The 14,798-nt window shown below is 46.5% G+C and overlaps 1 protein-coding gene across 1 annotated transcript in view; it reads left to right on the forward strand.

Moving 5' to 3' along the window:
* Positions 1-1,236: 1,236 nt before the first annotated feature.
* LOC134969511 (sulfotransferase 2B1-like) overlaps positions 1,237-14,798 on the forward strand; it is a 41,867-nt gene continuing 28,305 nt past the window's right edge. The window contains exon 1 of the mRNA XM_063945507.1: positions 1,237-1,725. Within this exon, the coding sequence (XP_063801577.1) occupies positions 1,587-1,725 (139 nt within the window). The 5' untranslated portion in view covers positions 1,237-1,586. The remainder of the gene's footprint in view (positions 1,726-14,798) is intronic.

Below are 14,798 nucleotides of genomic sequence, written 5' to 3' on the forward strand. Positions count from 1 at the left end.
TTGCAGGCCACAAGGTAAACGTTTGTAAGGGCCCCTGTGAATGGTGAAATAGATGTAACACATGTAACTGTGACAGGGAAGGAGGGCCCATCTCAGCTCTGGGCCCCATAGCAGCTACAATACCTGCACCTATGGCAGCTACACCCTTGAATGGCGGTAATCTTTCCACACACCCCGCACCGACCACCTACAGTATTCAGCTCCACGCCCCCTGCTGTGCCAACCTGGCGGCCCCTTCCCGGAGAGCAACCAGAAAGTCTGCAAGTATGGTACAAGTGACAAAAGGGGCTAATTTATCATAAATCGCATATTCAGTGTGATCTGGGCGTGATCTTATCGCCCGGGATTGCATTGCAATATGCAGTCACATCGAGTGGATGTGATATGCTGTGAGGGCTCCGATGCATGTGCGGCGACCGCGTGTGCACAGCGGTCACTACTGGGGAGTAAGTGACCACTGCCGCCTGCAAATGCGGTGAGTAGCCCATAGTATACAATGTGCTACATCCATTTTCAGATGGCGATAGCTGCACGGGGGAACTTTGCACCATAGTTGCCGACTTCTGGGCTGCTCTCTCCGGGAGAGCAGCCCGTCGGCTCAGCAGGGGGGGGCGGGCAGTGAGGTGACGTGACAGGGGGGGCGGGCCAGAGGCAGAACGGAGGCGAGACAGAGGTGGAATGGGGCGTGGCTTCTGGACCGCATCATTTAAGCCACGCCCCCGCTGTGTAATGCCGCAATTACCGGCATTATACAGCAGGGGGCGTGGTTATGATGATGCGATTCAACAAGAATCGCGTCCTCGCCTGCCCGGACTGCCCACTTTACTCGTTAAGTGGGCGGCGGGCAGGGGGTGACCCGCGGATATCGGGAGACTTGCCTGCTCTTCCGGGGGCCCGGGGGGGGTCACCCGTTTTTCGGGAGCCTCCCGGCCATTCCGGGAGGGTAGGCAAGTATGCTTTGCACTGATTGAGGAGATTGTTTAATCTGTCAGCATTGCATTCCACATAAAAACCTATGAGGATGCGGCTGCTGGCGGGAATGGAGGGATTGTCATTGTTACAAAAATGACGAAAGAAAGGTCATCTCCCCTTACATCATAAAACAGCACAGCTCCTTAGCACATATGCAATATATACAGTTGTTATTCAAAGTAATAGCAGCTAGCTTCTTTAGGCCACTCCCTGTTACAGAGAGAGACGAGAGGACTGCCACAGTGCCACAAGGAGGCTAATACTGTACTGTGTGTAATATATTCCCAGGCTCTCACAATGGTGTCTATGATGTCATCCATTCAGGGAACAGGAGAAGCCATCCAGTGACGCGGCTGCAGAGCAGGAGGTGAACTTTCAGGAACTAGTACAGACAGAGGAAGGAAGCAGCAGCAGCTCTGAGCACAGACAGAAACAGTATATAGTATTATTGGCTGAGACAGTGTCAGGACTCGGCAGCATCATCTGTCTGTTACCTCACTGCATGGAAGTGACTCCGCTTTCCCAATACTACCAGCTGTGACCTAATCAGGCGTAGGAGGTACGGAGGCTCCCGCTTCTCATATAAGCTCCCCAGCAGCCCCCCACCAGCCACCATGGACAGGATGTCAGTGACAGAGGTGTTTGCCGGCATCCAGCTGCCTGGACACCTCCACAATGCACAGTCCCTGCAGTATGCTCAGGACTTCCAGTTCAGAGAAGAAGATGTCGTGATTGTCACCTACCCCAAGTCAGGTATGAACTCTGTGAGCTGCACTTGCAACCTGCAGGTGGCGCTGTAGCTGCTGGTGCACTACAAGACTCAGCATACTAACGGGACATGCAATCATAACTAAACTTTAGGTTGTCTGACAGAATTCTGGCGTCCATTGCAGTCTAGAGCTGGAGTCAGATTACTGGGGGCTCATTTCTACAGCTGCTTTCACTGATTATTACTGAGTGTTACTGATTATCACTAGTATTACTGCAGCTGCTGCATAACTGGGGGCATGACAGCCCTACTGTATCATAAGTGATGAGTATCTTATATGGGGGCTGTTATACTGGGTCATTTATAGGATGCTATACAGTCCTATTAATCTCATGCTTGTAAAAATGCTTTCAGAATTGGCTCTAAAATTATTTTCATTTTATTACACCCAAGTAATCAATTACATTGGGCACAAACCTGTTATCCTAGATTTACACTTGATGTACTTTCTGGTAATAACGTATGTAAGGGTTTAAAAAAATTATTATTATTTACCTTTTATATGGTTTGGTTTGTGCATGTTCTCCTGCAACTTATTGTATCATCTGCCCGGCCCCTCTGTGTGTGATTTCGTACTGGTACAGCTGTTGTAGCCCTGGCATGTGACACATCTCCTGTGCTCTGCATTGCAGACAGTTGTGTCCAAGGTCAAAAAACCCAGAAACCTTGTTTGGTAATGGACATACTGTAGGAGATGAGAATATTCGGGGGATGTAGTCATTAGATCGACAATATCAATGTCGGCATTGTTAAAATGTCGACAGTCTCAGAACATTGACTTGTGAAATGCCCATATTTTCCTAATGTTGACATTAGGGCTAGGCTGTGGGGTGGAAGGGTTAGGCTACGGGGGTTCAGTATGATTTACCGACGGACACAATACCGACGGTCAAAGTCCAGACTGCCACTGACAGACAGTCAAAATACAGACAAGATCACAATACTGACATTCATTATGCCGACATGTTCAAAATGCAGATAGAATACTGACGTTTGAAATGCCGACACTTCAGAATACCAACATGAGTTTTTCTTGAATTTTTGTGTGTGTCAGTGTCGACATAGGTCAACATGGACATCGTGTAAGTGTACCGCTTCGGGCACACTATTATATTCCCCCTCCAGGTCCACAGGGATGGTAAAGTATGAACAGGTCTGTTTTGGGGCAAAATTCCTTAAAAAACATGTTGGCATTTCGACATGTCGGCATTTCAAACGTCTATTCTGACTGTCGGCATTTTGAACATGTCTGTATTTTGTCTGTCTGGATTATAACCGTCGGAATTGTGTCCGTCGGCAAATCAACTGCTACCTGGCTACAGGGGGGGATAAGCTGGGAGCACTGGACGATATATCTGTAGTGCATCAGCGGGTGTGTCCACCTGTTATGTTTGTAAATGATGTTGTTCACAGACATAGCGTGGGTCCTGCAGCACAGCCAATGTAGATATATATGGACATGTCTGGCCATTTATACGGGTGACCTGCTGACCACCTGTACACTGACTGCTGACGCTGACGTCATTGCTGAGTGGGTAAATTCAAATGCCCACCCAGTTATGATGTCTGGACTGACATACTGAGCGTCTGATCGGTAAGTGTATATGCTTATCAGAAACATCCACCCGTTTGACGTGATGACAGGTCGGCGGATAAATATTTTGGGTGTGTATCCAGCATTAGGCTACAGGTGGTGGAGGGGGTCAGGTTATGGGGGACTGTACTTACCGGAACGCTGGTTCATCAGATCACTCCACTGGACCTGATGACCACACGACCACCGGGACCCAGAAGCCGCTGGAGATACCGCTGCTGCTGCTACCTGGAATGTGGCTCTCAACACATCATAGCTAACTAGGATCGTAGTCAGAACATTTTCCTGTCCTGAGGCCCCCTGTGTCTGTCCTGTCCTTGTCGGCCAGCGGTGGGTACTGTGACAGTGGCGTCAGACAGAACGTTGAGGCTGCGCTCTGAATCACTGTCACTATGGAGCTTAGGGAGTTATTTATCAATGCCTCTGATTTTTCTGCTCTAAAATGCATTGTTTTGCTGCTTGCCACAATGATACAGAATGTGATAGTATCGGTATTTATCAAATTTGCTCCGGCCACTGAGGTTCTTTGCCAACCTACCTATCAGATTTTCCATGTCTGCTTATAGGGGATGTGAATTCGAGATGTATAACTGTACTGTGTATGCACAAACCAATAAGGCTACACATGCCAGGTACTGTCCTGTAGTACAGTTCTGCAATCCAAGCAAAACCCTAAACCACGCCGTAACGGTTCTTCACGGCTGTACTAGAGCGTACTTATACAGTCGCTCACAGAGCGACATCGTCTAATGTTTCCCCCTCCCGTGCCGGCCGGTCGGCGGCCGCCTTTACACACTGAGCGATATGACCGCTCATATCGTTCAGTGACGTCACGCCTCCGCCAGCCTGCATGAAGGTCGTGGACGACAGTCCACATCCTTCATGCATGCCCTACCGACAGCGACGATCGTTGCCGACCCGCGGGGCCGCGCATCGGTCGCCGCTGGCGGCATACACACTTGACGATAAAATGAGCGACGTCGCTCAAGGAGGGGGAAAATGATCGACGTCGCTCATTTTATCGTTAAGTGTGTATGGACCTTTAGTTTCTTATTGTTTACCAATTCCTTCAGTCTGTAAATATCTTGTTGTAAACCACATTATGGGGGGTTGCCAGTTACTTGACCGCGGGGGTAGGAGGCATCCGAAGCATAACCCACGATAAGTGGGCTGCCGTAGCCTCGATAACACTTGGGATCAGGGACTTATCCCCGATCTAAATCTGTCTCATGGTGAGGTATGTAATTGCCTGGACCTCCAGACCGGGATCCGGTCTGAAGATCGACAGTGTCTAGGTCGACAATGTTTAGGTCGACCACTATAGGTCGACAGTCACTAGGTCGACATGGATGGAAGGTCGACAGGGTTTCTAGGTTGACATGTGCTAGGTCGACAGGTCTAAAGGTCGACATGAGTTTTTCACAATTTTTTTTTTTTTTTTTTTGGTGGAATTTTTCAAACTTAACGATCCACGTGGACTACGATTGGAACGGTAAAGTGTGCCGAGCGAAGCGGTAGCGGAGCGAAGGCACCATGCCCGAAGCATGGCGAGCGGACGCGGTGCACTAATTTGGGATCCCGGTCACTCTACGAAGAAAACGACACACAAAAAAAAAATCCTCATGTCGACCTTTAGACCTGTCGACCTAGAAACCCTGTCGACCTTCCATCCATGTCGACCTAGTGACTGTCGACCTAGTGACTGTCGACCTATAGTGGTCGACCTAAACATTGTCGACCTAGACACTGTCGATTTGATGAACCACACCCCTCCAGACCACCCCTCTCTCTCTCTCTTCCAGCTGATCAATGTTGGCCTCTGACGAAACCACTGCAGAAACAATGGCTTCTCTTGATCTGCGGATGTAATGTTTAGTATGTACAGTACTCCTGTAATCACTGGCTATGGACGGCGGCACACTGCTACCACCTCAGTACTTCTGCAGTTGGGTTTCTGCCACGGTCCTCGTAAAACCACTTCTGTTTTACTGCGCACCCAGTCAGAATCAGATAATGTCTATTGACTTTTGATGGTAATTGCTGATAGCTTTGGGGGCAGACGTAGAGCCACAGCTGAGCTGTCTGATGGGAAGTGGGCACATAAATCAACGTCATCAATGTCTGGCAAATGTAAGATTAGACATTTACCACATTTTATGTTGTAACAGAGAATATTTACTATATATGGAAAAAATATGCAATATTCCAGCGCTCCTCATTTAAACACGTACACTTAAACATGGCACAGTGAATAGTTATACAAGTGGCACTTACAAACACCAGTGTAGCAAAAGGAATTAGTGTACCGCGTCCCCTCTCTTCGGGCAAGGTGCCTAGCTCTGTTGCGGCTGTGCTCGGCACAGGTTACTATTCCCATTTGTGGTCCACGTGGATGGTAAAGTATGGAAATAGTTGATAAAAAGTGAAAGAAAATAAAAAACCTCATGTCGACCATTTGAACCTGTCCACCATAAGCAGGGCCGGATTTAGGCTGGTGGGGGGCCCCGGGCAACGAATGTGTGGGGGCCCCCACCACTAAAAATTGCAGCCAAAGAACCCCCCACCACGTGCGCGGACGGGTCGGCGGGCACACTCACACACTTACATTCACACACACATACTCACCCACATACGGAGCAGCAGCTTCACAGCAGCACACGCCGGCGGCTCAGTCAGTGTCTCGCGGGTGAAATCCCGCGAGACGCTGACTTAGCCGCCGGCGTGCGTTACTGAGTCACACGTTAGGGGCCCCCATAGACAGCGTTTTAAATCGGAGCAGTCTTTGCCAGCAGCCGCCGAGGAGCTCCGTGTACACTCTGTACACGGAGCTCCTCGGCGGCTGCTGAGGGAAACTGCTCCGATTTATAACGCAGTGTGTGGGGGCTCCGGGACGGCCACCCTTCTCGCCCCTAGGATAATCCGGCTCTAACCATAAGCACTGTCGACCTTTCATAGGTCGACCTAATGACCATGTTGACCATTTCATGGCAACTTATTGACTGTCTAACTAGACACTGTAGACAACATACCTTTTAAAATGTCCTATAAGCATAAGAGATCCACGTGGATAGTCCATCTGTATAATAAACCCACAGGTCATCCCACTATAATAAAATGATGATATATGGATATAGCCGCCTCTTATTTCCTGAAACACTGTACAGGTGAAACTAAGAAAATTAGAATATCATGCAGAGCCGGCCCTAACCAATATGATGCCCTAGGCAAGATTTTGGCTGGTGCCCCCCTAGCACCACCGCTAGTTCCGCCTCTGACCCTACACCCCTTTCCCAGCACCATCACCCCCCACCCATAGCAGTTCTTTTTATTTTTTCCTACCTACCCCCTGTAATTTAAATAAGAACAGTGTGCACATTCGGTGCACAGCCCAAAAAGGTATGTGTTTTTTCTGGCAAGGTGCATGGCCACACAATAGTACCCCAAATTCAAATTATGCCTCACAGTAGTGCAACTTTATTCACAATTTATCATGCGATAGTGTCCCTTATTCACATTACATCACACAGTAGTACCACTTTATTTTATATACGTTACTCCTCACAGTAGTGCCCCTCATTTACATAACATCATACTAAATTGTTCCTTATTCACATTACACCACACCATATTGCTCCTTATTCTCATTACACCACACCATATTGCTCTTTATTCTCATTACACCACACCATATTGCTCCTTATTCACATTATACCACACCATATTGCTCTTTATTCACATTACACCACCCCATATTGTTCTTTATTCACATTAGACCACACAGTAGTGCCCTTTTTATACGTTACGCCACACAGCAGAGCACCTTGTACACATAATGCCACACATTGGTAATGCATTTATACACAATACCACACAGTAATGCCTCTTACACATATGACACCCATTATTAATGTCCTTATAAACATAATGCACCTTACACATTATGCCAACCTTTATTAATGCCCTTATAGACATAATTTCCCTTACACATATGCCGCACATTGTTAATGCCCTTATAAACATAATGACACACATAATGTCCCTTACACATATGCCGCACATTATTAGTGCCCTTTTACACATAATGACACACATAGTGCCCCTTACACATATGTTACACATTATTAATGCCGTTATACACATAATGACACATATAGTTCCTGGCGTGAGTCAACTGGCAGTTCTGCTAATGTCGGATGCCTATTTTTTATGAAAATGCATCTTATTTGCATTGCTATGTGGCTAGGGTGCACAAGCAGCTTCTGCTGATTAAAATTATATGTGGCATGCCTATATACTGTGTGCGACTGTGGCTGTATCTGCATACGAAATGCTACACACAGAATATAGGAATGCCGCATATCATTTTAATCAGCAGAAGCTGCTTGTGCCCCTAGGCATACCAGATGCCCTAGGCAATTGCCTAGTTTGCCTATACCTAGGGCCGGCTCTGATATCATGCAAAAGTTCATTTATTTCCGTAATTCAACTTAAAAGGTGAAACTAATATGTCATACAGACCCATTACATGCAAAGTGAGATCTTTCAAGTATTCATTTGTTATAATTTTGATGATTGTGACTTACAGCTAAAGATAACCTCAAATCCAAAATCTCAAAAAATTATAATTTTAATAAAATCAATATAAAAAAAATAAAAAGGGATTTTAAATACAGAAATTTCTGCCCTCTGAAAAGTATAATCATGCATATGTACTCAGTACTTGGTTTGGGCCCCTTTTACATGAATTACTGCCTCAGTGCGGCGTGGCATAGATTCTATCAGCCTGTGGCACTGCTGAGGTGTTATGGAAGACCAGGATGCTACAATAGCGGCCTTCAGCTCTTCTGCATTGTTCGGTCTCATGTCTCTCATCTTTGTCTTGGCAATGCGCCATAGATTCTCTATGGCAGGGGTGTCCAAACTTTTTGCAAAGAGGGCCAGATTTGGTGAAGTGAAAATGTGTGGGGGCCGACCAGATACACAAATGCCCCCAGCAGTGCTGCCAGATACACATTATATGCCCCCCAGCAGTGCTGCCAGATACACATTATATGCCCCCCAGCAGTGCTGCCAGATACACATGATATGCCCCCAGCAGTGCTGCCAGATACACATGATATGCCCCCAGCAGTGCTGCCAGACACACATTATATGCCCCCCAGCAGTGCTGCCAGATACACATTATATGCCCCCCAGCAGTGCTGCCAGATACACATGATATGCCCCCAGCAGTGCTGCCAGATACACATTATATGCCCCCAGCAGTGCTGCCAGACACACATTATATGCCCCCCAGCAGTGCTGCCAGATACACATTATATGCCCCTCAGCAGTGCTGCCAGATACACATGATATGCCCCCCAGCAGTGCTGCCAGATACACATGATATGCCCCCAGCAGTGCTGCCAGATACACATTATATGCCCCCAGCAGTGCTGCCAGACACACATTATATGCCAGCACCCTGAATGATAACAGTAACCAGATATAAATTCCACATAATAATAGAATTCAGAGATCTTCGTTACACATATTTGCGCAAATGTGTGGTTAAGCTCCAAAGCCGCTTCAAGGCGTCTCTGTATATTTGGGGTCCCTAGCGCTATATCTAGGTGCAGGGTGTGGCACCCCAAAACACCAGCTTAAGCCAGAAAGCCCAGCGTAGCATACCAGTGAAAAAACTATAGTGTTAATAAATTAGTATTTAGGAAGCCGAAGCTATAGAGAAAGTGATACAAAAATGAAGTGTAATTAAAATAGAGAATAGTGTTAAAAAATTAATAAGTGAAAAGTGTTAATAGAATGTAAAGGTATGCCACACTAAAACCATCCAGCTCAGCCAGTCCAGAGGCACCACACCTCACACCTCCATTACCCCAATCTGGGTCTAAGATTTTTTTTTCTTGCTCAGAAATACCCCTCCATTTCGAGCACCTGAATGATATCACTAAGCTAATTGAGCATCTACCATTTATATATACACATTATATGCCCCCAGCAGTGCTGCCAGACACACATTGTATGCCCCCAGCAGTGCTGCCAGACACACATTGTATGCCCCAGCAGTGCTACCAGACACGCATTGTATGCCCCCAGCAGTGCTTCCAGACACACATTATATTCCCCCCAGCAGTGCTGCCAGACACACATTGTATGCCCCCAGCAGTGCTACCAGACACACATTGTATGCCCCCACAGTGCTACCAGACACACGTATGCCCCCAGCAGTGCTACCAGACACACATTATATGCCCCCAGCAGTGCTACCAGACACACATTATATGCCCCCAGCAGTGCTGCCAGACACACATTGTATGCCCCCAGCAGTGCTGCCAGACACACATTGTATGCCCCCAGCAGTGCTGCCAGACACACATTGTATGCCCCCAGCAGTGCTTCCAGACACACATCATATGCCCCCAGCAGTGCTGCCAGACACACATTGTATGCCCCCACAGTGCTACCAGACACACATTGGGGTCAATTCTATTCGGCAACTAAAGAATAGCGCCGGGAATTAGCTCCCGACGCTATTCAATTCTGCTACTAGTTGCCCGCAATTGTCGGGAATTCTTCTCTCATCCCCGGGGGATGAGAGAAGAAACCCGACAAAAGTGCTGCCTCGCGGCCGGCGCAAGGCTGATTCTGTCGGGAATCAGCCTTGCGCCGGGTAGTTAAGTCGGAGAATGCCCGTTCTCCCGACAAAACTACCTGTTAAGTCGGCGAGAACGGGACATCGCCGACTTAACTTTAGCTGAATTGAATAGCGTCGGGAGCTAATTCCCGGCGCTATTCTTTAGTTGCCGAATAGAATTGACCTGTATGTATGTCCCCAGCAGTGCTACCAGACACACATTATATGCCCCCAGCAGTGCTGCCAGATATACATTGTATGCCCCCAGCAGTGCTACCAGACACACATTGTATGCCCCCACAGTGCTACCAGACACACATTGTATGTCCCCAGCAGTGCTTCCAGACACACATTATCTGCCCCCAGCAGTGCTGCCAGACACACATTGTATGCCCCCAGCAGTGCTACCAGACACACATTGTATGCCCCCACAGTGCTACCAGACACACGTATGCCCCCAGCAGTGCTACCAGACACACATTATATGCCTCCAGCAGTGCTACCAGACACACATTGTATGCCCCCAGCAGTGCTGCCAGACACACATTGTATGCCCCCAGCAGTGCTGCCAGACACACATTGTATGCCCCCAGCAGTGCTGCCAGACACACATTGTATGCCCCCAGCAGTGCTACCAGATACACATTATATGCCCCCAGCAGTGCTACCAGATACACATTGTATGCCCCCACAGTGCTACCAGACACACATTGTATGCCCCCAGCAGTGCTACCAGACACACATTGTATGCCCCCAGCAGTGCTACCAGACACACATTATATGCCCCAGCAGTGCTGCCAGATATACATTGTATGCCCCCAGCAGTGCTACCAGACACACATTGTATGACCCCACAGTGCTACCAGACACACATTGTATACCCCCACAGTGTTACCAGACACACATTGTATGACCCCAGCAGTGCTACCAGACACACATTATATGCCCCCAGCAGTGCTGCCAGATATACATTGTATGCCCCCAGCAGTGCTGCCAGATATACATTGTATGCCCCCAGCAGTGCTGCCAGATACACATTATATGCCCCCAGCAGTGCTGCCAGACACACATTGTATGCCCCCAGCAGTGCTACCAGATACACATTATATGCCCCCACAGTGCTGCCAGATACACATTATATGCCCCCAGCAGTGCTGCCAGACACACATTGGAGAACTACTTACAAGTGAAAATGCTTTAGCCCAGAACACCTATGAGGGGGTGAAGCACTGAACTTATAGAGACCGCTGATCACCGCACACTGATGCAGAGCTGCAGTAAAGATGGCCACCGTGATGATCCTCCCTGGTGTCTCCTTTTATGGATTCATACACACAGGAGGGCTGGGTTTGTCTCGGCGGGAGAGGCAACCCCAGCCCTCCTGTCTCACCAGATCATCAGCAGACCAGCCTATAATTTAAAATCCCTTTTTTTTTTTTTTTTTTTAAATTGATTTTATTTAATATTCTAATTTTCTGAGATTTTGATTTGGGGTTACTTTAAGCTGTAAGCCACAGTCATCAAAATTATAACAAATAAATGCTTGAAATATCTCACTTTGCATGTAATGAGTCTATATAATATATTAGTTTCACCTTTTAAGTTGAATTACGGAAATAAATGAACTTTTGCACGATATTCTAATTTTCTGAGTTTCACCTGTTTGTACCCTTCTCCCAGGTGCAGAAGCGACATAGGTAGGGAAGACACAAGAACGCAAACAAGCCATAGTGCAGAGACCTTTGATATATTAAAAGGTTTTAATAACAAAATGCACTTTAAATATGTATACATTTTATAAGCATAATATAACTCGTTGGTGGCAAAGCAGGAACAAACATGTCACTATTCAATGTCCCAAGCAGACAGATAGGGAAACAGCGGGGTTTCCGTTCTGGATCCTGTACCCGCCTCACAGTATGCCCACCAATGTCCAGCAATCACCAATGGAGTGTCGCAACAGTGTCATGTTTGACACGTTTCAGACCTCAGCGGGTCCTTCCTCATAGGCATGGCTGGCTTTTCCTACCGTCCCCTTTATATTTCCCTCTGTTAAATGGATCCAGCTGCACCTCATTTCCAAAACCACGCCGTTCTTCCATTCTATAAGCTGCGATGGTAGTGGCACATGTGGAAACAAGATCCAATATGGCCGCCGGATTGCATTCCACCTCTGTTTCCAGCACAGATGAAGGCATTAATTTAACATTGAACATGCAGGACCAACGCTTCTGACCTCGTGTTCCAATATGTGTTCCACACACTCTCCTATAGCCTATAAAGGCTTAATATGCGTTCCAAGTATAATTTGTGTTCCGCATAGCAACAGTGTCCTATATGCTATGCGGATTTTGGAAATGATACCACATTGGGTCCAGTTTCCGCATATGTCACTTCTGCCGTGGCTAACAGAATGGAAGAGTGGCGCAGTTTTGGAAATGAAGTGCAGCTGGGTCTATTTAACAGAGGTGTATATAAAAGGGATGGGGGAAAGAGCCAGCCATGATTCTGATGGAAAGACCCGCTGTGGTCTGTTACACGTCAAGCGCGGCTCTGTTGTGACACTACATATTGTAAGTTTATTAAAACCTTTGTAATGTTTCAAAGGTCTCTGCACTGTGGCTTGTTTGCCTTCCCTACCTATGTTGCTTCTGCACATGGAAAAAGGGTACATACAGTGTTTCAGGAAATAAGAAAAGGAATCTATATCTGTATACCATCATGTCAATATTGTGGAATGATCTGTGGGCTCATTATACAGAAGGACTATTCACAGGGGATCTCTTATGTGTCAAAGTAAAAAAATATTGAAGAACACACAGCACGTATAAACTGCACACACATGCCCACTGCGCGTGCACTTGTTCTGCAGTGCGTGCACATGTACACACTTTGCGTATGGTCGCTCCCGCGGTCCTGCGCATCGGCGCGTGGTATGGGTATTTACGGCAGAGTTTGTGTACGCATGGAGGGCCATCAGAACACATTACATATTTAATCCAAATAGTGCACAATGTACACATAGTCTCCTTGCACCACATCAGAAAGTTATAGCTGTTTAAATGGTTGCAGAACAAAGGGATTCACCTTTACAGGATAAGAGGGGACAGACTAAGGTTATAAGGTGGTATTTGGTATCCAGCTGTAGGGTATTTTAAGGGAAACATTCCGGTGTTGGTCTGCGGAAGATCGCATGTTCCTGCGGATAGTTATGTGCAGAATATAGATATAAACTGTATTTACTGTATATTATGTATGTGGCGGGAATCCAGAGGAGACCACCCACAAGAGCAGTTGAGAAAGACATCGCCTACCTTTTCAAATCAACCGATGACCTCTCCTGTACTGTAAAGGTGCATCCCTGTGTCCAATGGACAAAGGGATTACAGTATCCATTGTATTGCTTTTGGAAGACTTGTATAAATAAAGCCTGCTGCAGAGCGGCCAGTCACAAGACTCACAACGTTATCTATTTGATTACGGAGGACTGGACCAGGAAGCGCATGCGAATATTCTCACGTATGTACATTGACTGTAGCCATTATTCTGTTATATATATTGTCTGTATTGTAGTGTATAATTTGTATTGTAAACCCCCTTTCAGAAATAATCCACTGTGGTGTCGGAACCCAGCGGTTAATCACAATTGGTGTCATGTGCTCATTGCCCTGCTAAGGTTTAAAGTGTATTATTATTGTTATTATTGCATTGCATTGCTGTAGAAGGTTTTAAGTGTATCTCTGGGTGTGTACGCGCTGAGAGTACTTTGTACCGTCAGCGCGGCGTGTGTACGCAAAGTCCGTACACTGTACGGGACTCTGTCCACAAATAGAGTAAAAGGTGCGTAGAGTGTGAACTAAGTATAGCGGCCGCAGCGGCTAAAGGTTTAAAGTGTACTGACGGTGTGTTTAAGGTATAGCTTTTATTCCTGTAAAAATAATCGACATTATCAATTGGGGGCATTGTCCGATTTTCCACATTTTTACTGCTTAACAGGTCACAAGCAGACTTAATCTATCAGCATAAGGGTGGACAGGGATCCTACGTATCCTTTTCTTGGTCGGTGGATATACTGAAAACCCTACTTAATTGCTGATTAGATGGTGTCTGCTCTGTATGGTTTGTAGGGATGCTGGTAAGAACTCGTAAGGTAAGCAGGAAAAAAGCTATTTAAAATCTGTGAATTTATTTTTGTCGCCAAATGCGTACACAACAAAAGTGTACACCCATACCCTGTGCATACTCTCCCACATTGTTGCCATAACATTCAGATTACTAGATTCGTAATATAAACAAAGGAAGTAAGTGTAAAACACAAATGCAGTCTGGCCTAGTTATAGAGGTTTATACAGAAAAGAAACTGTGTGGCGTGTTAAGTGAGCAATTATAATTAATATTGCTCACATTTATAGAAATTGTATGATTTGTGCTATTGCGGACGTACGGTTTTGTACACGTGTCTCGGACAAGGTACGGAACTGCACACGCGGCGTAAGCACGGTCGCGTGTTTACGCAAATTGCGTAAGAATACGGTCGCTAAGTACAAATTACACGATAGTTCGTTTAGTTTAAAGGTGGGATAGTAGCCACGCTACAATAACACAAGATTGCCCAGCTTCCAAAGTTTAGTATAAAACCCTTATTTACTGTATTGCCTCTGGGAGTAAAGCTGCTTGTCTGAATGACAATTTTCTGTACAGAAAAATAAAGTGCATTTGAGTGAGCGAGTGCAGGAGTGAGTGGATACTGAACCCAAGAACTAAGTGAATAAGGTGGACTAATAAGTGGTCTAAGTGTGCACACTGGGTTAGTAGAGATCCGGTGGCGT

The sequence above is a fragment of the Pseudophryne corroboree genome, chromosome 11 (assembly GCF_028390025.1).
Source record: "Pseudophryne corroboree isolate aPseCor3 chromosome 11, aPseCor3.hap2, whole genome shotgun sequence".
Lineage (NCBI taxonomy): Eukaryota > Metazoa > Chordata > Amphibia > Anura > Myobatrachidae > Pseudophryne > Pseudophryne corroboree.